The sequence below is a fragment of the Macaca nemestrina genome, chromosome 11, assembly GCF_043159975.1.
Source record: "Macaca nemestrina isolate mMacNem1 chromosome 11, mMacNem.hap1, whole genome shotgun sequence".
NCBI classification, from domain to species: Eukaryota; Metazoa; Chordata; class Mammalia; order Primates; family Cercopithecidae; genus Macaca; species Macaca nemestrina.
In genome coordinates, this window is record NC_092135.1 from 133,871,620 (window position 1) to 133,897,751 (window position 26,132).

The window sequence follows — 26,132 nt, forward strand, 5'->3', positions numbered from 1 at the left end:
GAGGAAGATGCAGAAGAGGAAAGGAGAGAATGACCAGGAATGCCACGTGCTGCTCAGAGGTCCAGGAATGTGCGACCTAGCCTCCGGGCCGTTCCCAGTGACCATGGCAATGGCAGGCCCAGCCCAGAGATTGCAGAGAGCAGGAGAGGCAGAGTCTAGCAGCATCCCTAGGCTTTCCAGAAGGCCTGGCTGGGAATGGGGTGTGGCACACGGTGTAATCGGTGTGCCTTGGTGAGCACCTCCTGTGTGCCGGTCACCACGTTCAGTCCTTTTCAGCATTTGGCTGGAAATGGGGTGTGGCACACGGTGTCATTGGGGCAGTCTTGGTGAGCACCTCCTGTGTGCCAGTGGCCACACTCAGTCCTGTTCAGCATTTTGTTTAGTCACCCAAATAAAAGTTAGAAATTGCTGAGAAACTGAGAGTGCAGGGCAAAAGAACACATGATTCGTACTGTGGAAGCAGGACGGTCTGTTGGGGTGCTGGCAGGGAAGTTGGGTGTTTGATTGCCACATGGTGGTGTCATGAGCAGTCACGGAGCCGTCGGATTGCTCTGGTGAACTCGCTGCCTGGTTTTTCTCAACTGCAAAATGAAAGAGCTGAGAGGATGAAATAAGTTAACAGATGGGAAGTGTAGGCCACCCAGCCCTGCTCAGCCTTTGAGCAGCAAAGAGGAGGAGGAGGAGGAGCTGTTCTCTGGTTACAGAGGGCATGGGGCTGGCCCGGAGGCTCATAGTGTGACCAAGGGCGATTCCTTGCCTCATTTTGTGTGATTTAGAAACAAGGTGGAAGCAGAAATTGGGCATTATGTCAGGATTTAATGAAGCCTTGTTTGGGAGCTATTGTCTTATTTTTAACCACTAATTAAAGGGTGCTGTTTCCCTCTATAGAATAAAACATTTACAATTTGTAGATAAAGTAAATGTATGCCTCACTTTTTTCGTTAAGTTCTTAAACTTTTTTTTAATTGAAGAATGGAAACATACATGAAAGTGTATTTGGGCTTAAAAAGTTGTCACAAAATTATCCTCAGGTCAAGAAGGACCCATTTCCAGCCCCCAGAACCCCCTGCATCCTGTCCCAGGCACCTGCCTGCTCTGCTCCCTAAAGATGGGCACACTTCTCCCTTCTGACCCTGTGGTGAAACCGGCTTGGTTTTCACCTTTATGCAGGGTACACACACACGCACACGTGCACAGTCGCAGGGCTAGCTGAAGGTATCTTCTATCTGTAAATCTAAATAAAATTTTAAAATTGTAGAGGAAGTGACTTTTAAATGAACGCTAAGCATTACTCTTGGGAGTCTCAGGAGGGTAATTTAATTGGTAGTGTCAGTAGTAAGAGCAAATGTTTTCTGTACCCGTTGACACTGTTTTAGATTTAGGAATAGCTCATGTGACAGAGTCATGGTGAAGTGTGCCATCCAATTTGAGAAAAGATCAAATCTCAATGACAAAGCTTCCAGACTTTTTTAAACATTAAATTTAATTTTTCTGAGACTGTCTCTGTTGCCCAGGCTGGAGTGCAGTGGCGCAATCTTGGCTCACTGCAACCTCTGCCTCCCGAGTTCAACTGATTCTCTTGCCTCAGCCTTCCAAGTAGCTGGGATTACAGGCGTCCGCCACCACACCCAGCTAATTTTTGTATTTTTAGAGATGGGGTTTCACCATGTTGGCCAGACTGGACTTGAACTCCTGACCTCAGGTGATCTACCTGCCTTGGCCTCCCAAAGTGCTGGGATTACAGGTGTGAGCCCCCGCGCCCAGCGACTTCCAGATTTTTTTTACGTAAGTCCATGTGATTGTGTTTCTGATCTATGCACCCACATACATTTACATTGAACATATTTATGTCTATGCACCCACACACGTTTACACTGAACATATTTATGTCTATGCAACAAACACGTTTACATTGAACATATTCATGTCTATGCACCCACACACATTTACATTGAACATATTTATGTCTATGCCCCAAACACGTTTACATTAAACATATTTATGTCTATGCACCCACACACATTTACATGGAACATATTTATGTCTTTGCACCCTCACATGTTTACATTGAGCATATATGTCTATGCACCCACACACGTTTACATTGAACATATTTGTGTCTATGCGTCCATACACGTTTACATTGAACATTTATGTCTTTGCACCCACACACGTTTACATTGAACATTTATGTCTCTGCACCAACACACATTTACATTGAACATATGTATTTATATAAAACAGCAAATTTATTTCTTGAATAATCAAATATAGACAGAAACTCAATGGTTATAAAAAGCTTCCCAGACAGCATAGTCTGGGGTAATATTCACATGTTAAACCTATTAACATTTAAATGTTCTAAATATTATGAGTAATTAGCGATTACAGCCACAGAAGAGGAGCTCCCTCCCGTGACATTCCATCCATTTTCTTTGAGTTGTTTTTTTGGGGGTGGGAATGGAGGGGGGTTCCTCCACTCACATAGACCCAGCAAGCTTTTCCCTCTAGGAGCTTTTGTGAACTCACCCAGCCTGCTGCCAGGTTATGTGGAGAAGGACTGCAGATGTCTTGGATGGCAGTCGTCACACTAGTTTTTTGCTTGCCCAAACAATTCATTTAGGGATGTCTTCAAGTGAGGTGCCTAGAGATTCCATCCCATCCCTGGGACATCGAGCAAATAGCAGCAACAGCCATTGGCAAATTTGTGGCTGTTTGCCAGCGTTGACTCTGTAGTCAGTTTGCATTTTCAAGATGGGGGAGACATGGGCAGATGGTACAGAGGCGTCCTTTCCCTTCCGAGTCCTCATGCTCTCCCTCCTCCTCCTCAAGTCAGATACTTTTTGTTCTTCATTCAAGTTTTCCCTTATTCTTACGGGTCACCCTATAGTCTTAAAGCATTCAAGCAGTCTGTATATTTTAGAACAACATATTTATAAATCATTTTCTTTCCTTCGTTTGTGTATGGAAGCAGGAAGGACATAACAGTTGCAGGTAGAGGGAAAATAGGACAAATATGAAAAAAACAGTAGAGTTTAAAAAATACTACCAGTTATTGGATGTTGTGACGTCGTTTTATTTTTTAATTAATGTGCTAGAACAATAATTAAATAGAAGAATTTCAGCAGTTAACAATGCTAAATACTCATACTTTGTACATCCTGTCTGTAGTTTGATGAGAGGCTTTGTTGTAAAAATATTCTCTTTACTCATGAACTGACTCTTCCTAGACTCCAAGTAGGAAGGATAGAATATTTATTTGCATTTGAAGTTTCATACAATAGAGATTTCAATAACATATATGACTTGTCTTAGGAAGTTTCTCACATCTTCCCTAGTTTCTACAAATGAAAATGTCTGCAAAGCTCTCAAAGCCTGCATCCTAGACCTATCTAATTCTGACGTCTGCGCATTTCTTTCGAGTGTAAAGTCAGTGTGGCCATCCAGCTGAATAGTAACTCTGAGGCTGGGAGTAAAATCAGATATCAGTGTAGTTGATAATCAAAGCCCCTTATTGCTATTTTTCAAAAACAAAGTAGCAGTACTTTAGCACTCACCCAGGCAATTATGATTTTTGGCTAATTTACTTTTGGTTTTTGCAATTTCAGGGTACCTAGACAACACATTTTGCATCTGTTGAAGTCTTAGATTTTATTTTTGAGTTCACGTAATGACTTTTAAAATATTCTAGTAAATGTCTTCAAAGACCCCAGATCAATATGCCAATGGTTCTGAAATGACAGAGTGCCACGATATTCCTCTGTAATTTAAACATGATTAGCTGATGAAGGTTATGATCAATACACTACCGGAAGATAAATTAATTGATATCATCCTTTCAGGATGATAAGAGGCCTATTGGAGGTGGGATGTAACTAATGAAGCTGCTTCTTCATCTCTGAGAGCCATTTTTTACTTATTGCATTTTCACTTAATCATATTTATACCATCATTCATTTACATGAAACCTATAGGCTGTGGACAGACCAGTTTCTTATTAAAATTGTATTCATTTGGAAAAGAAATTATCTGCAAACACGATATGGGCCCCGTCTATGTTATAACCTATTGCTGGGGAGAGATCACATGTTCTTCTCCATGGACATCTTCGAAAATAGCAACTATCTAGGCAAAGACAAGGATTGAATATCGTTGAACTTAATTACTGCTAGTCCCCAAAGACACACATCTATTCAAATCAAAACTGTAGTTATTCTGCGGCAGTGACACCTATTGGTGTAGGAAGTTTTCTAATCGTTGACTTCCTTTCCAATTACATCCAGTATGCTTTATCAGCGAGCCTATTTGCCAAGAGAAGTTATGGCTGCTTGAATTTAGATTTGTATTGATTAAGATAAACTTCCAATGTGTGCAGTAGTATATTTAAATAAAAGAGGTCTTTGATATAATTACATGTCCTTGAATATAATTCTGTATGATAGCTTGTAGAGTTAAGAGGAATTCTTTAGGCTTTAGGGGGGGAAAAAACCCCAAAAAAACAGTTTTTGTCTTTCCAGGGGGTTTGGTTAAATTGCCCTGCCTTATTTAGGATTATTTTTGTTCCAAGTAACTGGAAAAAAAGATCATTTTATGAGAATAACTTAAATGAGACAGGTGTGTATTTTTTTGCTTCACATTCCTCTGAGGTGGTCTGTGCAGGGCTGCTGAGGCCTTCTGTGGAGGCGGGAGACCGGAGTCCGGGGACCGGCTCTGTCTCCCTCCCATGTGGCTCCTGTTCCCAGCGTCACCTCGTGTTCCACAATGCTGCTGAGGCAACATAACATTTGTGCATTTCAGGCAACAAGTAGGAAAAACATACAAGAATTTGGGGGCAAAGGGAAGCTCTCAAGAAAGATCCTTAAGCTGCCCTGTGATCCTTCTGCTCTCATCCTGCTGGCCAGAGCTGGTGTACCTGGCCATGTTCAGCTGATGTGGGGGTGGGGGGATGGGAGGAGGCTCTGGAAAATGTCATATTTATTCTGGTTGTCATTTGCCCAACTAAGAACTAGGAATGCTATTACTGCGAAAGAAGGAAATAACAGATTTCGATGACAGACTGATGATCTCTGCTCTGTTCCTGAATTTGGAAATTGATTGACATGGATTTCTTTTTGTCTGTGTGTCCACCAGTTGCCCAGAAGATTGTTGCCACAAGGAAGAAGCAGCAGCTGTCCATAGGACCCTGCAAGTCGCTGCCTAATTCTCCCAGCCATTCCTCCGTCTGTTCTGCGCAGGTGTCCGCCGTGCACATCAGCCAGGTACGTTAGGTGACGTGAGAAGTCGGACTCTTAGAACCAAAGAGAATGTGCAAATAGTGTTCCCAGCCAATGCAAGGTTGAATTTTTTTTTTTTCAACTTTATGAGTAACAGCATGATGTAATTGACTTAACATTTTCTTCAGAAACTGCTGTGGCCAAGTGAGTTTTATGGGAATCATTCGTTAATGTTTTCTGTCTTCATGCTGCCTGTGTTATGAGGCATGCTGGCCCGGGTGGTGATGGGAGGTGTGTGGCTGTGGTCCTCGCTGGTGATTTAAACCACCCTTCTCTGGTCTTGGTCCTAGTCTGCTTATAGGTTGAACAGTTGTGAGTAAATCTTAATGGCCAATCTCGCTTTATACTTAAATTTGGTAGTGGCATTCAATTATAATTATCATCTCCCTTAGGTCCCATAGAAACTGCTATCTTTCCATAACAACATTTTGCAAAATTATTTACTTGGAAGCAAACGAAATAATTGTCACTTTGAAGAACCCAACCAAAAACCTCTTAATGCTTTGTTTTTGCCTGTGCTTGTTTTTTGATTACGTTTCCTGGGCAGGTACTCTGTTGGCACTTTTTTTTTTTTTTAAGGACATGGCGAAAAGGTTCAATGTCATGCTTTCAGTTCACTTGGGAAGCCAGTAAAGTTAGGGCATGTATTGTCAGAGCCTGTCCAGGTACAGTCATGAATGTTCATGCTGGCTGGGCTGAGTGGCAGATGCCTGTAATCCCAGCACTTTGGGAGCTCAAGGTAGGTGGATCGCGTGGTTCAAGACCAGCCTGGGCAACGTGGCAGAATCACACCTCTGTATCTACAAAAAATAGAAAAATTAGCCAGGCATGGTGGCTTGTGCCTTGGGAGGCTGAGGTGGGAGACCTGTGCCCAGCAGAAGATTGAGGCTGCAGTGAGTGAGATCGCACCACTGCACTCCAGCCTGGGTGACAGAGTGAGACCCTGTCTCAAAAAAATAAATAAATACATAAAAAAAGAATGTCTTCACTTGCTGTGTTTATTTTTCTGTAAATCTTGAAATACTTTTCAAAAACACTCAGATTTTCCAGGTGTCGCTTTCAGAATGTTAGCTGTGGTTCTACTGATCTAAGGCAGTGAAGGAAACATAGAATCCGTTTAGTTTAACCAATCTCTTTCATTTTCAGAGGAAAGAGAAAATAATCAAATTTGAACTTCAGAAATCTTCTAAGTTAAATGAAAGAGATTTCTTTGTCTTCAGTCACTTTTCTTAGGGGACGCCACTGAGTGAGATGGTTGGCATGTTCCAGGATGAGACCTCGTAGACGTGATGCTAATACACCTGGCAAAGCCATAGACGCCAGTCAGCCATTCTCACGCATCCCTTCCGTGGGGCTCATGCCCCCTTGTTGGTTATGACCTTGCTTAAGTGGAGGGCTTGCGTTCCTGAGTGTGTCGTTAATAAAACCTTGGATTTTAATCATTTCAGACAAGTAATGGAGGTGGGAGTTTAAGCGACTATTCCTCCTCCGTTCCATCGACTCCCAGCACCAGCCAGAAGGAACTTCGGATCGATGTTCCTCCCACTGCCAACACGCCCACGCCCGTTCGCAAGCAGTCCAAGCGCCGGTCCAACCTGTTCACCGTGAGTGTCACCCCTGGGTGGAGATTTGAATGAGATTCTGAAGCGTCTCCATTAACGCAAACCTGGTTGCCGCACGGTTCAGTGGTATTTGTAGAATCTCAACTATATTAAAGTTAATACCATTGATTTCTGTGGAAGACTAAGAAAATCATGAGAAGCAAAGATTTGGATGTTGAGTAGAGTGGGGGTTTCTTAGTGTAGACATTCCTGACTTCATGTGTCTGAAATAAAGAGCTGGGGGTGTGTGTAAAGGCACTTGTTATCCTGTGGCTCCAGCTAAACACATGTCACAGTGGATACAAGGAGATGACAAAACTCTAAGTTTCCCAGATGTGTGTCTCTAACCGTTCAGATGATATCTAAGCTGTCACTGTCCACAGGCCCCCTTCTGCTGCTGCTGGCGTGCCTGGCGCTGCCTTCGGGGTGGAGGCTGGGGGCTGGGAGGTGCTTCCTGGAGGCTCATTGCCATGAGGCTCTCCACTTGGGTTTTTTTCTGTAGAGCATCTTGAAAGCAGAGATGAGCTATCTGGGTTCAGGTTTATAAATTCACAATCTGGGTGCACTCGGGCACGTGTAGTTCCTTTTTTTTTACCCCCCTTTTGAGATGGGGTCTCACTCTGTTGCCCAGGCTGGAGTGCAGTGGCTCAGCCATGGCTCACTGCAGCCTCAACCTCCTGAAATCCTCCCACTTCAGCCTTCTGAGTAGCTGGGACCACAGGCACTCACCACTGTGTGTGGCTATTTTTTTTTTTTTTAAAGAAATGGGTTTTACTGTGTTGCCTAGGGTGGTGTTGAACTCCTGGGCTCAAGCCATCCTCCCGCCTTGGCCTCCTGAAGTGCTGGGATTACAGGCAAGAGCTATAGTGCACAACCAGCATGTGAAGTGCTTAAAAACTCCCTGGGTGATTGAGATGCAGAGAATAGCTGAATTACAGAGGAGGCAGAAATGCCACCAGCCTGTCCCTTCCCTATGCATAGCAGACATTACCAGTCAATCTGGAGTCTACACAGTTGAGCCTCAAACTCCAGGCACGGCTGCTGTCAGGTGACCGAAGCCTTTGGACTTGAGAAGAATGCTTTTCCTCCCTGGATCATGCATTACAAGTACATGCTTTTGAAACAGTGCTTCTCAACCAGGGTGGTTTTGCTCTCCAAGGACATTTGGCAATTTCTGGAGAAACTCTGGGCTATCACAACAGGAGTATGGGAGTGGGAAGGTAAGGTTCTGCAGATGTCTAGCCGTGAGTAGCAACCAGGGGTGCTGCAAAGCATCCCACAGTGCACAGGTCAGCCCCTCACAGCAGGGAATTATCCAGCCCCACATGTCAGTGGTGCCCTGTTTTAAACCATCTGACTTCCATTTCTGGTTGGTTACTGCTGACCCAGATGCAAAGCTTAATATTTCCTATTGAGTTAAAGGAGGACTCTAGAGGGGTGGCTGGGAGTCAGATTGCTGCCCCTTTGTAAATCCGATCTTGATATTACGTTGTGGTTCCTGCCAAGTCTGGGAGATCCCCAGCCCCTCTGCCACGTGTTTGGGGCAGTCTCTCATTGGACGCTCGTGACTGCTGAGGCGGTTGCCAGCTGCACACACCCCCTCCTCCCCAGCCTCCCCTTGCCTTTGCTGGTTGCGTTACACCACATCAGCTCCCACAGAGGCTGCTGCTGGGCATCAGGGTGAGGACTGATCAGACAGACCAAGCTCAGACCCTGGCCTCCACTGCTGATGGATGTTTGACCTTAGGCAAATGACTTGACCTCTCTGGGCTGGAAACCACAGTACTTCTGCAGTGGGGCTTCCGGGAAGACTTCCTGGAGGAGGCAGAAGAGACCTGGTGGCATTGCTTCCGTTGTTTCCTCACTCCCATTGATGCTATAAAATGATTTCTGGTAGTGTTAAGCATATGTGATAGATTATAGGAGGTGGGTAATTAGGTTTCTGCAACATACAGGTGAGTATCTCACATGCTTAAATTAGTGCATGGATAACACGTTTTATTGGGCAGTTTCTTCAGACACACCGAGAACAGCAGCAGTTACCTAAATAGCTGCTTCCCAGCTCCGTCTAACACCTGGAGCCCCTGCCTGCACCCAGCCCGGGGGGCTTTGGGTTGAAGTGTTTCCTCTCAGAACAGTCTGCACAATGACTCGGTGACTTGAGAAACCAATAGCCAAAGATGCAGCTGGATTGAGAGAGGGTGTGGGCTGTGGGCAGGCGGCCTGTGCCTTGGGAGGAAGGGTGGGCTTGTCATCGTGGTGGTCGAGAACACCTGTGCCTTTGTTAAGGGAGTGGAAGGGGGACAGCACTCATTCTCAGACGCCTTCTGAGGGCCACATTTTCTGCTTGTTGACTTCGCTTTCTCTTCAAAGGAGAGAAATTTAAAAACCACAAAGTGTCTTTAAAAATGAGAATATTTACGAGGAGAATGCCAGCACCTTCCTGTCCCCTCCCTTTATAAGCTGTGGAACTGGAGTGTGCCAGAAAGCAGTATCCCACTGGGTAACTGACCACCCAGGTGACTTAGGGAGGAAAACACTTCAAGGCAGAGAGAATCAAAATAAGAGCTCAGTTAATAAATACTGACTTAACATCTGTCTGCACAGCCCTGGTTTAGCTCAGTGTCTAGGAGAAACTTGCTGCCAGAGTCAACGCATGTTCAAGAGAAAGCATTTAGGGTGAAGGAGAAGGGACTCTGCACCCTAGGAGGAGAGACCCTGTTCCTGTAGATTCACGCTGCAGACACACAGATGCACTTACAGGCATCCATGAAGAGGCCGGGCAGGGCAGGTGCAGAAGCCAGTAAAAACTCATCGTTACAGTGACCAAAAATCACAATTAATTATTTCACCATTAATGTGTTGTGTAATATAATGGCCTGCCTATGGATCTAAGTGTGACCAGTGTTTGTTGTCTTTCTCCTTGATCCTGGAAAACAAATTTGAGATCAGATCAGAAATTGAATCCAGCTGCCTCATTGGCATTAGTGGGAATAGGAACTTGGAGTCATAAAAGAAGCTGCCACTACAATAGGTTTGCATTGTGGCATTTAAGGAAAAGATGGTGATAGTTCTGGGCAGGGATCCATATGTTGGTCCTCAGTGGGCTCGACATTGAACAAAATGATGGTGATGATGATGGTGGTGGTGGTGGTGATGGTGATGATGCATGTGGTGTAGTCTTAAGTTGAAGTTCTTGGAAATAGTAACTCCACTAGATGTCAGTGTCATCCAAGGAACAAAAGGAAGGCAAATTAATTTTGAAATCATAGCAATTAAGTAATTAAATTTTTAGCATGACCAGTTTTCTTCTGTTTTTAAATATGTAAAATTTGATAGACTCTTCATCCCTGGCAGTTGTTGGTGGTTATAGGCATAAACTGTCAAAATGTGTGTGTATTTGGAAGTGTCTAGTCGGAGGACAGATGCATGGTATACAGACAATCTTAGTGAATAAAAATTTGTGCAGACTGGGATTGTAACACCCAGCTGGAGGGGCACTATCCACCGTATTTATTAGAACATCATAAAGAGGCCATAGTTAATTAAGTAGCACACGCATCATTTTTTCCGATACCATTCTTATACATTTTATAAAGTAGACTGTAATGTACTGGTCTGGGCTAACATTTTGTGCTCCCAGATGTTCGTTTGCATATATTCATATACAATTTTTAAACAAAAATAAATGACACTTTTTTACAAAAGAGTACGAACAAAATCTCTGTAATAATCCAAATTATATGTTACATTTACAGTAGGAATTATACTTAACTGATCAAACACTAAGTTATATTTTATTTCATTCATTTCTTTGGGAAAAAAAGCATTAAAAGACTGTCTCCAGTTAATGCCTAGTTTGGTAATATGGGTTCTTAGAGCAATTAATTTAGTTTAGCAGCCCTAGTTTACATGTGGTTAAAATGTTTTATTAGAAAAATTTTTCAGACATACAGAAATAAAAAGCATATGTGTACTCACCACACACTTCATCAAATATAAGCCCTTTTCTGCCATGCTGCTACTGCAAGAAATAAGCAAATCCTAAGTAAAAGTTGCAGCTCCTTCCATGTGCCTCCAGAACGCATTTTTCCTGCCTGTCTGCCCAGGGATCAGCATTAACCTGAATTTGGTCTATATTATCTGTGTCCATGCTGTCAACTTGCTCTAGTTTGAGTCCTGAAATTATACATTGCATGGCTTTGTCCATTTTCAAGCTGTATAATAACGATGTCATTTATGTGATGTTTTTTTAAAAGCTTACCGTATAATGCTGATACCGTTAGAGCCAAGCGTACCCAGGAAGCAAAGATTGTGAATATACATTGCCCAACTCAGAAACTTGCCATAAAAAAATAAGGCAGCAAAATTCATAGTGTGAACAGAACTGTTTGAATGGCATTTATTTGTTTTTGCAGAGGAGCTCCTGGGTACCTCCCATAGTGTGTTCCAGCAGCCGTTGACTTAGCCACTGGTTGAAAGGGGGAAAGCGGTTTCTGTTTGATACAGAGGGCTCTTGGCAATGATGCCCTTGTTCCTGTAGGCAGGTAGTTAGTTGATGGGGGTGTCCTTCATGGCTTCTCTCACCACGTCGGGAAGTTAAACATTTTTGTAAAGAAGCAGGTGATAATTGGATTACCTTAACCTTTCTTTCCTCTGCATTGAGTGTTTGTTGGAGGCGAAGCAGTTACTATGGTGGCTTGCTGTGCGTTGACTTTAAATCTGCAACCCTTCTGGGATGGGTGTGATCTGCTGTTGTTACATTTCTGGCAGTGTGCAGCAGGCTGTATGCAGGGCAGGGTCACTCCTGGCAGACGCCGTGGGTGCTGAGGGCTGCCTTGTGTCTGATGATTCTTCGGAGCCATTCCAGCATCACAGAAGGATGTGCCATTAGGGATGAAGTCTCCCAAGTTGGCAGAGAAAGGAAACCTTACTGGGAATTTGTGTATGCTGGGGTGTCTCTGTCCGTTGGATTTGATTTAGTCTGGTTGTCGGATTTCAAGTTTATGGATACAGCCTGATGTAGACAAAGTGATTGTGGGGCTGAGGTACAGCAAACTCTTTTGCCTCACAGCTTGCCACTGTTCTTTCCTGGAAATTTTAGTGTTTTGACTGTCTCCAGCCAATTGTTCAAGTTGTCAGGAAATTTTTGTTTTATTTTTGCAATGAAGTCTTACTGAAGTTTCAGTCTCTTTTATCTCAGTGTGTTATCAGATGCTGAGTTGCGTTGCTCACAGTTCGTGTTCTAAGGTGTTTGCAGCAGGGCAGTGAGCTGTTTTTTCCCATTTCAAGTGGAATCTGAAATTCTCTTCTGAGAATGGAGTGGCTGGGGGGACAGATGTGCTGCCTTGAGGAAGATGTTAATTTTTTTAATGTTTGTTTTGTTAATTATTCTGGTTAATAGAGAATAATGAAGATGGATTTCCAAATTTAGAAATTTAGAATTTGTAAAATTCCCAAAGTACTCTAAATATTCTTTGTTAATTAAAAAATATTTTTTTTTAGTGTTATCACTGTGTGCTTTGAAATTTATTTTAAAAGTAGGAACCTCAGGAGCCAGCTCTTCTCATCAATTGAGACGTGGAGAAAAGAATTTAAGGCTATTGTGTAGCTCTTACTATACATTATTAATTAATTAAAGAGAAAAATGAGCTCTTGACAAGGAACTGATAAATATCTCTCTTTTCCTTCTAGCCCAAAGGGTTAACCTTACGTTTTATATTCTTCTGCAACTTTGTGTTTGTTACTTGATTTATTCCCTGTCATCTCATTCTAGGCATCCACCATCCTAAGGGAAACAAGTGCACAGTGCTTGGCACGTAGTAGGTGTTCAATAAACATGAGCTCTTATCACCGTCTGCGAAGCGTGTTTCCTGATGAACACAGCTGCGCAGGAGAGTAGCACCCTTTGAAGTGCTGGATCTGAGTTTCCATCATGGGAACTGTTCTCCTTGTCCTCCTCCTTAATTTGGTAGCAGCCTCTTCTGGAATCCTAAATGTGTCCCATCAGCCCTTGTTTTTATTATGACCCGTGACATTGCCCCTTTTAATATGTATATTTTTTAAATCAGCTGTTCCATCTCACATCCCTTTGAACCTGGATTCCATTAGCTTTTCATTGTAGCAGTGGACACCACAAAGTGTTCATTTCATATATCATCTCAGATTTGAAAAGCACATGAAAATGTTTCTCCATTTTCAATATTGCGTGAGTAATGTTCCCATTGAAAAGTAATGGAGTGAAGTTGTCACTTGTCAGCACAGTTATTAAGGAGGACGAGTCTCCGATCTTTCTCTCATAATAAAATAAATCTGTCAGAAAATCATTGTGCTCACACTTCCTCATGCCATCGAGAGAGGAGGCTGAGACGATGGAGCTCCTTCAGTTTTACCCAAGTCAAGGTGTGCTTTTGGCTGGGGCTTCCCTGGGTTAAAGGTCGCCACCCATCCCACCCGGCGCCCGTCACTCGTTGTCCGCAGCAGGTCAGCAGTGCATCGGAGATAATTGACTCAGGACCTCGTCAAACAAAGCTGTTCATTATTTCCCAAATACTGACCTTTTGTCCAAAGGCGATTTTCAGGGGTTTTCTTTTCCCTTCGTTATTTTTTGTGGTTTTGTCCATTAGCTTAGCTTCGAATTTGCCATTTTCCACCCACCCAGAAGCAATACAAGGAAAATGTTAACGGCACCTTGATACTAATCAAGGGTGTGCCGTTAAATCGCACAGCTGACTAGTTAATAGAATTTTAAAATCATTCAAACATTAGTTAAATATGTATGTTTATGTAGTGGATTTTCCAAATGAACATTGAGCAGCCCCTTTTTTCCTCGGCTCTGTGAACTGCAGCTTTCGAATGCGTTTTTCTATTGGGCGTTACTTTCCTCTATGGCCCATTGGTTTGTAGTAATTGAATTTTGAACTTTTTAAAAAAGAATTAAAAGATAATTTTGTGGTAGAAAAGTCAGTGGGAAAGTTTAGACGGATCTCTTTAAAAATGATGAGTCAGTGGAGATGAACTGCTGAGCGGTCTGCTGGTCGGACGTGTCTGTGCGCACACATAGATCACGCGTGTTTTCTAAATGTGTATTGGCAGGAATTCTGCAAACAGGGGCAGAGCCCCGTCTGTGAACTGCAGCCCTTACCCAGATGCCAACTTTCCTTTTGCTTTGCAGTCTCGGAAAGGGAGCGACCCAGACAAAGAGAAGAAAGGCCTGGAGAGTCGTGCGGACAGCATCGGGAGCGGCCGAGCCATCCCAATTAAACAGGTGAGCAGCATCCCCATCCTTCCTTCCCTGTCGCCGGAGACACACCTCAGGTCTTCCCAGAGATGATGCTGGCTCGCGCGCCAAGGTCTGTCTGCTGTGCTCTGTTGATGAATGTAGAAGTCTGTCACTTGACATCAATTAGCAGAGTTCCTGTGTGTATTCAAATGGGATCATTAGAATGAGAAGAGGGAACGGAGACAACAGACCTAATGAAGTGCGGGCTGCCCGCCTGCATATGGAGTGCGTTTCCAGGCTGAGAGCCTTCAAAGGCTGCCTTTGTAGCGCGGCTTTGATTGGGCCGCGGGCCGCCGGGCAACAGGGGTAACTCAGATCGCCTACAAGAGCCCCTTGTGATCACAGGAACAGCCCGACGTGGCCCTAATTTGCTCTCACAGACGGACATCTGAACACTGTTTCAGGCTGGTTTGTAACAACGAGGCAATTAGTTGTGATAATCATAGCTGGTGTGTCAGCTGTGCGCTCTTGTTTGTAATTTGCTAATGAAGGAATTGTAACTTTGATTAGGTTCGGTTTCATTTAGACCTTATTATATAAAGGAACATTTACGGCTGTAATGTGGGGCCTTAATTAAACTTCCTCATTACACAACAGGACTTGAATTCAACCATTTGTTTTGGCCTGTGTTGCTAGCCTGGAACAGGGTTTCATTAGCCCAGAACCGGATTCTAAATCACTTTATGTCTCCAATAAGAAAAAAAAAAAAAACCCTGGAGTCCACGTGTGACGTAGATTGTGGTTCGATTTCCAAGGAGAATAAAAATAGAGTTCAACCCCACACCGTGGCTTCTGGAAATGGCATCTTCTGGTTTGTTAAAGAAAGCCAGTTGATTTGGAGTGCATCCTTCTTGAGCAAAAGCCTCTGGGCAGGAGAAGGGCTCCGCCTCTCAGGCACAGGGCTTGTGACCGGTGTGCACCTCTGGTCCAGCTCACTGCTTTGCTGTCCTCTCTCCTGCGGGTACCTACACGGCGTCCCTAATCCCTTAGGAACTGTGTAGGCACTGGCTGCCCTTAACAAGGGGACAGTCGTTCCACACATGGAGTAGGATTATTCTGGTCATGTAGGGTTCGTGCATTTGAAGCAAATAGGAACACAGCCTTAGAGACGGGCCAGGCAGTGTCAGCGCGAAGATGTGGGAGAGGAAGGGGTTAAATAGGACCACGACATCTTGGGTGAGACCAGAGGAGGGAGTCCACAGAGTTTCCCAAGATGCCCAGGAACTACTGCAAAGACCGCAGCTCTGCCCGCAGTGTAACTGACCCTGCCCGGGATCAAGCTTTCTCCTTCCTGGCTCACAGGGCATGCCTTTGCCAGGCAGAGAAGGAGGAGGCCTGCAGGCCATCACCAAGGCCCTCATGCATCTGTGTAAGACACACGTTCATCTACTGGGCCGCACATGTATGGATTGGCCCGGGGCACCTTTAGGAGAGGTTCTCTTCCCTCCATATATTCAAAGACAGCAACAACAGAACTTCCCACTTTGATGGTGGGTGGTGTTTTCACTATAAAAAAGGTCCTTCACTTTAGAGGTCCGTGCACATAGTTGTTTATTCTTTCTTGGTGCATTTATTTATAACCTAACTCTGCGTAAGCTGATTTTAATGTGTAATTTTTATGCCATTGATCCCTTTTTCAACTGGAATTATAAAAATCATTTAACATTTTATTTTCTTTTTTATAAACTGGTGCCAGGACATTTACTTTGGGGAATATTAAAACTAAATAATAGACCGTTTTCTTAATGCCTGTCTGTGGTTGATTTGGGTGGGAGTGCTCACCAGCCTGGCAGGAGTCCCTCTGTGCGAGCCAGGCAGGCCCCCAGAATAATTGGAACCTTCATTCAATTTGTACCCTGCTCATCTGTGGAGGGGGCTAGCTTTGCAGGCTAGCTTTTCAATATGTGTGCAGATTGGAGTTGACCATCAAGCGTAAAATGAGTATTATCCAGTCCTTGGAAGCCTTTCGATTGTGAATGTTCAAAGTAATCTCGTTGAAATCTAAATCATGGTCTGATTTCCCGGTGACTCCTGGGCACAGGGAGCTCCTTGTCCCTCCTAATTGTCCCCCTCTTGTAGCCATAGACAGCTCCCTTCTCAGATCCACACCTGGCCCAGCAGAGTCCCCCTGTGGCTGGCACTCCAGGCCTCAGGTGCCTCATCTGTAAAATGGGGAACTGGATGATGTCTGCAGCCCTTGAAGCAGTTAGATGTGGAGGTTCCACAGAGAATTTTTAAATGTTAGCAATACTGGATTTTTGAATTAGTCATGTTCAGGGCACCCTTGTCAGAGCCTCTCTATGCATCGGGCGGATTGATGTGGATTTGCAGACGGTTGTATCGATTTATCTCACATCCCTGTGTGTGCCCTTGTTTCTAAAGGAACATAGATCACTCCAGGTAGCCTCGAATTCCTGACCCTCCTGGTGTGATGACTTCAGTGTGGAAATGAAATGAGAGGATTGCAGGGGATGGAGCCTGATGGCCATATTCTAGAAACTCAACCGAATTATTTGTTGAATAAATGAACAATTAAATGAGTGCTTATTATGTAAGTGCTGTTCATTCGGGATCCTGTTTAATCCTCGACATTGCCACAGTTGTGGTAGCTGTGTTGTCCTTATTTTAAACACAGAGATGGGGAGGACCCTATACCAGGCAGCCAGGAAGTAGGTGCAAGGATGCGGACCAGGTCTCTCTGCCCCCATGCCCATGCTCTTTCCACTGCCCATCGATGAAAAGCCTTCAGAAAGCTTAGGAAGCAACGTTACATGTTTTAAATTAAATAAGTGAATCACAACCTGAGACAAAAGTATCTGATGACTGTAGAAAGAAAGTTCTCAGACTGCCTGCAGCAACATGTTTCTCCAGGGATAACACAGCCGTGCTCAGCCGTTCTCCGGGTGGGAGGCATCTTTCCATTCCCCTCCTTACCGTGTTTGCCGCAAACGTGTTCTCTGCTCTTGTCACCAGCTGCAGAGGACTGTGTCTTAGTGCTCAGCCCATGCGGAAGTCTCAGGTCTGCGTGATCAAAGCCTCACACACCAGCTGATGGACCTTTGCCTAATGGCAGAGGAATTGTTTTAGAACCTCAGCAACCTGCGTGGAGTTGTTATTGCAGGCTCTTCTTTCCCCCAACAGGAGTCTTGTAACGGATGGTTTAGGACCCAGGCAAGGCAGCCTTCAACACTCTTTGCAACCTAACCTCTGAGTTTACAGATTGTACATGTTGCAGTGGCTTATGTTAACCCCCTTTCACTTCCATGTGATATCTCGTTCACCGTGAGCACCAAGGCGCCCCCGACCTCAGTGTGGGAGTTCGCTGAATCATGGTGGTCAGTGACATTATCTCTTCTTTCTCCCAATTACAGATTCCCCATCAAGAATATAACTTATTTTCTGGACCACAACTTCATTTCTTGTGGACCTGGGTCTACTTCTCCTTTTGTGTCCTTTCTGGGGTCTTGGAAGAGATTGGTTCAGAGAGTTCGGTTTCTTTTTTTTTTTTTTTTTTTTTTCTTTTTTACCTAAGAAGATAAGGTCTATTGGAGTAAAAATTAAAAAGCAAAGCAAGAAAAATAAAAGCCAGAGGCCCGGCTCAGCGGCGAGTGGGCTTGTCACGTATTAATTTTTCATTGCTGTGGAGAGTTGTACATACATAATCACTTGATTGCAGTGGGAGTTAGGGAGCTCCTATGGTGCCATTTGCATAAATCTTGTTAAGTCAATGGCAGTTAATGAAGTACAAATGAGCCCGGAGAAGGTGACATGCAAATCGTGGGTGGCAGATGGGAGGTCTGTTTGGGGGACGGCAGCTGTGTGCTCTCCTTTCTTTCTTTCTCTTTAGCATTTTTTAATCTCTATATTTGAGTACAGATACACAGCCGTACGCCTTGGCCTCCTCCCTGCCCTTCGCAGAGCCCTGGCCAGAGAACCTGGCCATCTCCTCCTGCCCCTGATGTCCAGGCTGCAGACACCGTTCAAGACTTGCCTTGTACTTGGGTAGCGTACACTAGAAGGATTTGAATTTTTTGAAAATCGTGCTCAGTTTATTTCGTCATACTTACACAATTGAAAACATATTATTTTTATTTGGTGGGGACACGCAGAACCTCCTCATGACATTTTTTGAGACTGTGTGTTGTCTCATGAGGTTTCAGAATGAAACAGAATGGAAGATACCATCTTTGCCTTATCATGCTTCCATTTGGGGGTCTTGTCTTGCTGCTTCAGACAGGCCAACTGTATGTAGCCATTATCTCCGTCCCTGGTTTGTGGTTGGACCCTCAGAGGATTGGCGTTCCTAGGGTTAGTCAGGAATGAGAAATACAGAAAGTGTGCGGGGCATGCTCTGTGCCTCAGGCCATGGGGACGACCCCTCCCTGTCATGCAGACCCCTCAGAGGGGCCGCCCCTGGCCTGGCTCAGCTTTGGCCAGGGTGTCTCGCGCTCGCGGTTTTGTGTTTAAGGATTTAAGTGCTAGCAGGACTCCCAGAGAGCCCTTAGAGATTCACGGGAAGAACACTGCCTGCGACTTTCGGAAGTTTTATGTTTGTTTGATCAACTGGCTGATGTTTTGAGAGAACCAGGTCTCTGCTTGCCTCAAAGAAAGGTAGGCAGAGAGGTGTGCGTCGGGAGGCGACAGCCCGGATGGCTGCGGTGGTCACGTGCTGGGGGTCCTTTTCTTGCAGGCCACCCACTCTGGTCCTTCCTCTGCGATGCCCGCCAAGGTGCTGTTTCTCAGTTCTCGGGGCTGCAGGGCGCTAAGGGGGACCCTCCTATCGGGCAGGCTCCCTTTTGTGATGCTCGGTGGAGACACCAAAGAAACAACATTCCTCAAAACTTTTTTTGTTAAGTCTTCATTTTGACCTTGAACCCTGATGTCATGGCCACCTCCAGGGAGTCAGCTGTGAGAGCAGTCATTTTCCAGCAGCCATCTGAAGCCGCGGGAAAAGCCTTCCCAAGCTGTCAGAGGAAGAGCCGGCCTGCCCGGGGCAAGCCCGCCGCACCCGCCATCAGGCCTGTGAACTGTTTTGAAGCCGTGCGTGTTTTTGATTCTCAGTTGAGTAGAAAGAGGCAATTGTCAATTAAGTGAAAGGAACCTCTGGAGTTAATCCCCTCGTCCAGCCTGCCGCAGGCCACCGACCTGTGTTGTCTGGTACCTGGGATCAACACGAGGGGTGTATTGTGTGGCGTGGGCAGAATGAAAGCAGCCTAATGACGCCCGCGTTAACAGCTCCTGAAACTTTGACACTGGTCACAGCGAGTTGGTTGACTGCCTCGCCGTCGCGTGCTGCTTTCATGGAGGAAACAAATGTGCAGACCACGCTGAAACTTGGTAGAGATCGGAAGAGATAGAGAGGAATGGCAGCGCCCTTCCTTCAGGGCTGTGGAGAGAGGAGCTCGCAGGCCTGCGGCCTCTCTGCGTAGACAGAGGTTTACAGGAGAACGGCTCACGTTCATTAAGCCCGACCACTGAGGAAACAAGGTGAGCGAGAGGCTCGCCGAGCATACGATGCCCACCCACGTGGCAAATCAGCCCTGCCTGGGCATCGGGGCCCATTGTGCTCCCCAGAAGCAGATAATTTACGGGGTGAACTTGCCGTGCCCTGCGAGCTAATTGACCTCACTTGGGTGAACGGCTCCCTGAGAGTCATATTTAGCCTGGTTCACAACAGACCCGGCCCAGTTACGATGATTAATTTAGTGGCCAGGCAGGTGTATCAGTGCTTTTACTTTGACTCCTCAAATCTCATATTGTCATTGCCAGAACAGTCCAGAATATCTGGAGGCCTACACGTGAAATGACAGTCATCTGTCTTTGAGCATATCGGGCACACCCTCCCCTACATCCCCGCCCTTTTGGCAACGGTGGTGGGTGACAATATGTTCCTCACAAGATGCACAGAATGTTTATTGGAATTACTTTAGCCAAAACACAAAACCCATCATTTATACACAAATCTGCAAAGCAGTGGAGAAGAATACTTCCCTGGGTCGTGAGGGCTGCATGAGGGTGATGGGAAGTAGTGTAGGCCAAGGTGCTTCATACGCTGCCAGCTGCCGTGCCAGCAGAATGGCACTTCCGAGAACGGAAGTTACTTTTAAGACTCAGTGTGTCCTCTGTGTATCCATTCTCCAGGAGCTGGTGAAACAGGAAAAGTTCCTTTATCCGCCTCACAGGGCGTGTGATGGGGTGGGGCTCACTTCTTCGGTGCCCCGCAGCTCAGACCCCTAGAGGGGCAGGCAGACAGGCGGCTTGTGGGGAGCGTAGGCTCTGACCCCACCGCATGGGCTTGGGCTGGGCGTTTACAGCCCCTGAAGCCCCAGTGGGCGTGTGTGACAGTGTGCTTTTCGGCTTGACTGTCCACAGGCAGCCTGTGATCGTCAGCTCAATTAGTTCCTCTGCCTTATTGCAAGGACAGAGGGTTTCTGTATCTCAGGATTCTTTCCTTAGTGTTCTGGAAGAATTGGATCACACAGTGGCTTGGAGAATGAGTGCCAGGTTTTACTGAGTGGTGGCAGTAGCTCTCAGCAGATGGATGGGAGCCAGAAGGGGGATGGAGTGGGAAGGTGGTCTTCCCCTGGAGTCCAGCCATTGAGTGGCCAGACTCTCCTCCCACCGCCCCCAGCTGAATTCCACGTCATCCACATCATTTTGCCATTGGTGGCCTTCCAGAGTCTGTTGGTATGTTCTTCTGCTGGTGTGCTTCTGTCGATGCCCAGCTGCTTGTGTGTGTGCCCACTAGGGTCTCAGGGTTTTTATAGGCACAGGATGAGGGGGCATGGCAGGCCAGGGTGGTCTCGGAAAATGCAATGTTTGGGCGCAAAAACTGGAGTGCCTGTCCTTACCTAGGTGTGTGGACATAGACCCAAGGGTGGAGCTCCCGCCAGGTGACCTGCCCTTCTCTACCCAGCACTTCCCTGCCTCCCTGCCTGCCTCCCATTTCACCGCGATAATGTCTAAGTGATTTGTTTCAGCAAAATAGTGCTTATTTTCTTTAAAAGTTGAGCAGTGGTGGTGAAATCCAATTCCCTATGAGCTCAGAAATACAAACTATCCTACAAGTAGAGGAAAGATTCTCAAAGTTAATGTTGCCAGAACTTACTTTTGTGTTGATGAATCAATAAGATACTTATTTCTGGAATTAATTTCTTACCATATTTGATCAACTAGTAACAACTGTGCTCTGGTCCTTGTGTGACATGCCCCGGGTCCTCTGCTAGGGCCGGAGGAGGCAGAAGGTGTCTGCAGCGTCCGGGCTCAGCTCAGACATGTACTGACAGTCCCATCCCATGACCCCCGATGCACGTGGACGGGTGTCACACCAAGGAATGGTGAATTCTACTGAGTTAGACAGGAGAGGGTGAGGAAAGGACAGCTAAATGGAGGTGGGGACAATCCCACTGGACTGGGACGTACAAGTAGGTGGTGACAGAACAGGAGGGAGGCGGAGAGCAGAGCTGCGGATGGAGGGGTTCAGGAGGAAGTGGGCAGGAGGGTCCTAAAGGCCCGGGGCATCTGCTTGCCAAGGACTCTGGCTGCCCTACAGAGGGGAGTTGATTCCCCCGTATTGTTTGTAGGAGCAGTGGTGTGGGGCTTTAGAGACTTGTGGCCACACGGAGCGGATCTCCCTCCCCTTCTTACCCTGTCCCCACAGGGTTTGAGATGATGGGGGTTCTAATGTACCAGAGTATTGGCGGTAACCAGCATTTATTGACCACTTTTTCGAGTGCCCTGTTCTAGAGTTTCCTGCTGCCGTCCCTCTTGCCTAGGAAGTGCCACGGTCCGCTTTCCCATATGGGAACATTAAGGCTTGGGGAGACAGTGGGGCATGCCGGGCAGCCCCACACAGCGCATGAGTCCCCAGGGCTGCTGTAATGAAGTCCTGCAGCCTGGGCGGCTTAAACAGCAGAAGTTGATCTCTCAGTTCTCCGAGACAAGGCCTGGCAGAACCGGTTTCTGGAGAAACCTCTCCTTGGCTTGAGCCCGTTGCCTTCTTGCTGTGCCCTCCTATGGCCTGGACTCCATGTGCACACGCCTGGTGTCTCTTTTTCTTATAATGATGCCAGTCCCATTGAATCAGGGCCCCATCTGTACAACGTCGTTTACCGTTATAGACCCCCTTAAAGTCCTCGTCTCCAAAATACAGTCCCCCTGGGGTTGAGGGCTTCAATGTGCAAATTTGGGGGGACATATTTTATCCTGTAACACACAGCTGGGTAGTAGCAGAGCTGGGATGGGAGCTGAGCTCTGTGTGGCCAAGGGCCATCTGCCATGTTCTTTCCATCTGGAATGTCCTAGCTTAGGCCTTCCTGGTCATACAGGGTGAGGCCACTTGATTTCTAACCAGCATGTTTGAGAATAAAAAAGAGAAACTTAAGAGGCTTCATGCGTTAGACAGGAAACGTACGAGGCTCAAAGTACTCCGACTTGAGGGTTTCCTTTGAAACTCTCCTAAGTTTGGTAAACTATTGTCATTTGAAATAAGACTGTTGCTGGAACGAATCCTTATCCAAGGTGCGTAGCTCTCACTCTGCAGTGCGTTTTACAGCTGTTAAGGCCTTTCAGTCGCGTCCACGGGAGACCTCCTTCAGGCTGGTTTTGAAAACCAAAACTCCCTTTCTGTGCAGAGGCAGCTCCTCAGGGCCTTGGGCAAACGTTGGGCCTGCAGCTGGGGATGTTCTGGAAAAGCCTGTGGATTGAGCAGGTGCCCACTGTCCGTCAGTTGTGTCACTGGTTGCTTTGACCGTGGCTGTGGTGCTTTGTGTTTTAATTTCTCCCAGGTATAAAAGATGGCTGTATACTTACTTCACTACTGAAAGATACAGCTGGGCGCAGTGGCCCATGCCTGTAATCCCAGCACTTTGGGAAGCCGAGGTGGGCGGATCACAAGGTCAGGAGATCGAGACCATCCCGACTGACACAGTGAAACCCCCGTCTCTACTAAAAATACAAAAAATTAGCCAGGTGTGGTGGCGGGCACCTGTAGTCCCAGCTATTTGGGAGGCTGAGGCAGGAGAATTGCGCGAACCCAGGAGGCGGAGGTTGCGGTGAGCTGAGATCGCGCCACTGCACTCCAGCCTGGGTGACAGAGCAAGACAGCGTCTCGCAAAAAAAAAGAAGAGAAAGAGAGAAGAGAAGAAGGAAAAGAAAGGGAAAAGAAAGAAAGAGCAGGAGTGCAGAGACCCCAGTTGAGACTTAGGAGGCCTTTCACCTTAAAGGTTAAAATCCACACACATGACGAGTAGCTATGACTACTTCCCACAGTCTTTGGCCATTTGCAAACACTACATAGAAACAGATGTCTACCAGCTGGGTGTGGTGGCTCACGCCTCTAATCTCAGCACTTTGGGAGAGTCTCCGTGGTGAGTGGATCACCTGAGTCCAGGAGTTCAAGACCAGCCTGGCCAACACAGCAAAAACTCATCTCTACTAAAAATGCAAAAACTAGCCACATGTGGTGGTGCGCACCTGTAATCGCAGCTACTTGGGAGGCTGAGGCGTGAGAATCACTTGAACCCCGGAGACGGAGGTTGCAGTGAGCCAAGATCACACTACTGACTCCTTTTTGGATCTCTGTCTCAAAAAGAAAAAAAAAAAAAAGATATCTACCAAGACCAATAATCCTGAGGTAATCGGATCATTAAAGTCTTATTTCAGTTCTGCAGTATTTATTTAACAGTTCCTAACAGCAGCCTCAGTTTCTCCTCGTGTAGGAACTTGGACTGTGGAACAGGACTTCTCCCAAGCTGAGTTTTGTCCTTTGTGAGTAGAGAATTTGACACCCAAACAAGCACCTCTCCTGGCAGAGAGAATCACTGGCCGTCAGCGTTTCATGTTTTGTTTAGAAACAGCAACCATGGAACTTAACAGCACTTGGCATGGCTGTCACACCAGACACGTTTTCCCAGACGTGGTCAGGAAAGCCCAGACTGTCGCTGTGGTTCTCCCTCACACACCACTTGATGCCATGGGTCTGCTTGTTGCCTACTCCAGAGCCTTTGGCTCCACAAGTTCTAAAGAAGGTGGCAGCTTAAGAAGTCTTCACAGTCCTCTTTTGAGACTTTGCAGGAAAGTCATCAGGCAATGACATTTTTATCAGATAGTTTTGAGTAGCAAAAACACTTTTTCCTTTCCTACATCTAAAAGTAAAAGAATTTACTTTTAACTGACTCACTGAAGGCCAAGTTTTGAAACCAAAAAACACTATTTCCTTGGTACCAAAGCTGACAGCTATAATTAAATATATAGGAATGTAAATATTATAAAGCAGGCATAGAAGAGTTTGTTAGTTTTGGGTTGGGTGCGGTGCCCCATGCCTGTAATTCCAGCACTTTGGGAGGCTGAGGCAGGCAGATCACTTGAGGTCAGGAGTTCAAAACTAGCCTGGCCAACATGGTGAAACCCTGTCTCTACCAAAAATACACAAATTAGCCGGGCATGGTGGTGCATGCCTGTAATTCCAACTACTCAGGAGGCTGAGGCAGGAGAGCCGCTTGAACCCGGGAGAGGGAGGTTGCAGTGAGCTGAGATCGCACCACTACACTCCAGCCTGGGTGACAGAGTGAGACTCTGTCCCCCGCCAAAAAAAGAAGAGTTTGTTAGTTTGGGAAATATGTTCCTAGTTAGACATTGTCTATAAAATACCTAATACTATAGTTAATGTTTGCAGACTGGTGAAAACAGAAACATTTCAAAATACTATTAACATCTTAGGGCCGTCCCAAGCCTAGTCCTCCTAGTTCAGTCCAATCTGCTCTCTGCAATATTTACTCCCTACCCTTTCTTTCTGTTTAAACGCATCAGAATCAACCACATTATTACTCTGTGAGACTTGTAATAAGAATGCTGACATATGCCGAGTACATATTGTGCATTACATTGGATGCTTCATCATAGGACCTTATTTAATCCTCCACCAACCTAAGATACAACTTGCTACTCTGTTCTAGACGAAGTTTGAGGTTTGGGGATGTTAAGGTATGAGACCGATGTTACCTCCCCGTGAGTGGAAGAGCTGGGATTCAAATCCAGGAGGCCTCTCTGAAACTTTCTAGAAAAGCCTGTGCTGTTGCATCCCCCTCCTGCCCCCACCATGCCATCTGTGCTCACCATGACCGTCTTTTTTTTCTTTTTCTTTTTTCTTTTTTTTTTTTTTTTTTTTTTTGAGACAGAGTCTTGCTCTGTCACCCAGGCTGGAGTGCAATGGCACGATCTCGGCTCACTGCAACCTCCGCCTCCCAGGTTCAAGCGATTCTTCTGCCTCAGCCTCCCAAGTAGCTGGGATTACAGGCACGGGCCACCATGCCCAGCTACGTTTTGTCTTTTAGTAGAGACAGGGTTTCACCATGTTAGTTAGGCTGGTCTCGAACTCCTGACCTTCAGCAATTCTCCTGCCTCACCCTCCTGAGTAGCTGGGATTACAGGCACAAGCCACCTTGCCTGGCTAAGTTTTGTATTTTTCGTAGAGACGGGGTTTCACCATGTTAGGCTGTTCTCGAACTCCTGACCTCGGGAGATCCACCTGCCTCAGCCTCCCAAAGTGTTGGGATTACAGGCATAAACCACCAGGCCCGGCCCGTGGCCATCTTTTCAATGCGAGATCAAGCGTCAAGTACACGGCGTACTTTCCTGGTGGGGGACAAGCAAGGCAGATTGTTTTCTACAGAGCTGTCCTGGAGAGTCTGTGCTATCTGGCACCTGGATCAAGATCAGATGAGATCCTTGAACTCCAGTGTTCATCGGAGTCCCTGTGGGCCCAGAGGTTGCCTGAGTAGGTCAGAATCGAGTATCAGGAAATTGTATTTCTTTTTGTTTTTGGATGCAGAGTCTACTCTGTCGCCCAGGCTAGAGTGAAATGGTGCGATCTTGGCTCACTGCAACCTCTGCCTCCTGTGTTGAATTGATCCTCATAACTCAGCCTCCCAAGTAGCTGGGACTACAAGCGTGCACCACCATAGCTGGCTAATTTTT

The 26,132-nt window shown here is 46.1% G+C and overlaps 1 protein-coding gene across 15 annotated transcripts in view; it reads left to right on the plus strand.

Annotated features, from left to right (window-relative positions):
* Positions 1–26,132, plus strand: part of LOC105473862 (ArfGAP with GTPase domain, ankyrin repeat and PH domain 1) — a 644,177-nt gene that overhangs the window by 296,997 nt on the left and 321,048 nt on the right. For all 15 annotated transcript variants that reach the window (XM_071073619.1, XM_071073622.1, XM_071073625.1 and 12 more), the window contains 3 exons: positions 5,131–5,258; positions 6,722–6,877; positions 14,049–14,141. In XM_071073619.1, coding sequence (XP_070929720.1) covers positions 5,131–5,258; positions 6,722–6,877; positions 14,049–14,141 — 377 coding nt within the window. The remainder of the gene's footprint in view (positions 1–5,130; positions 5,259–6,721; positions 6,878–14,048; positions 14,142–26,132) is intronic.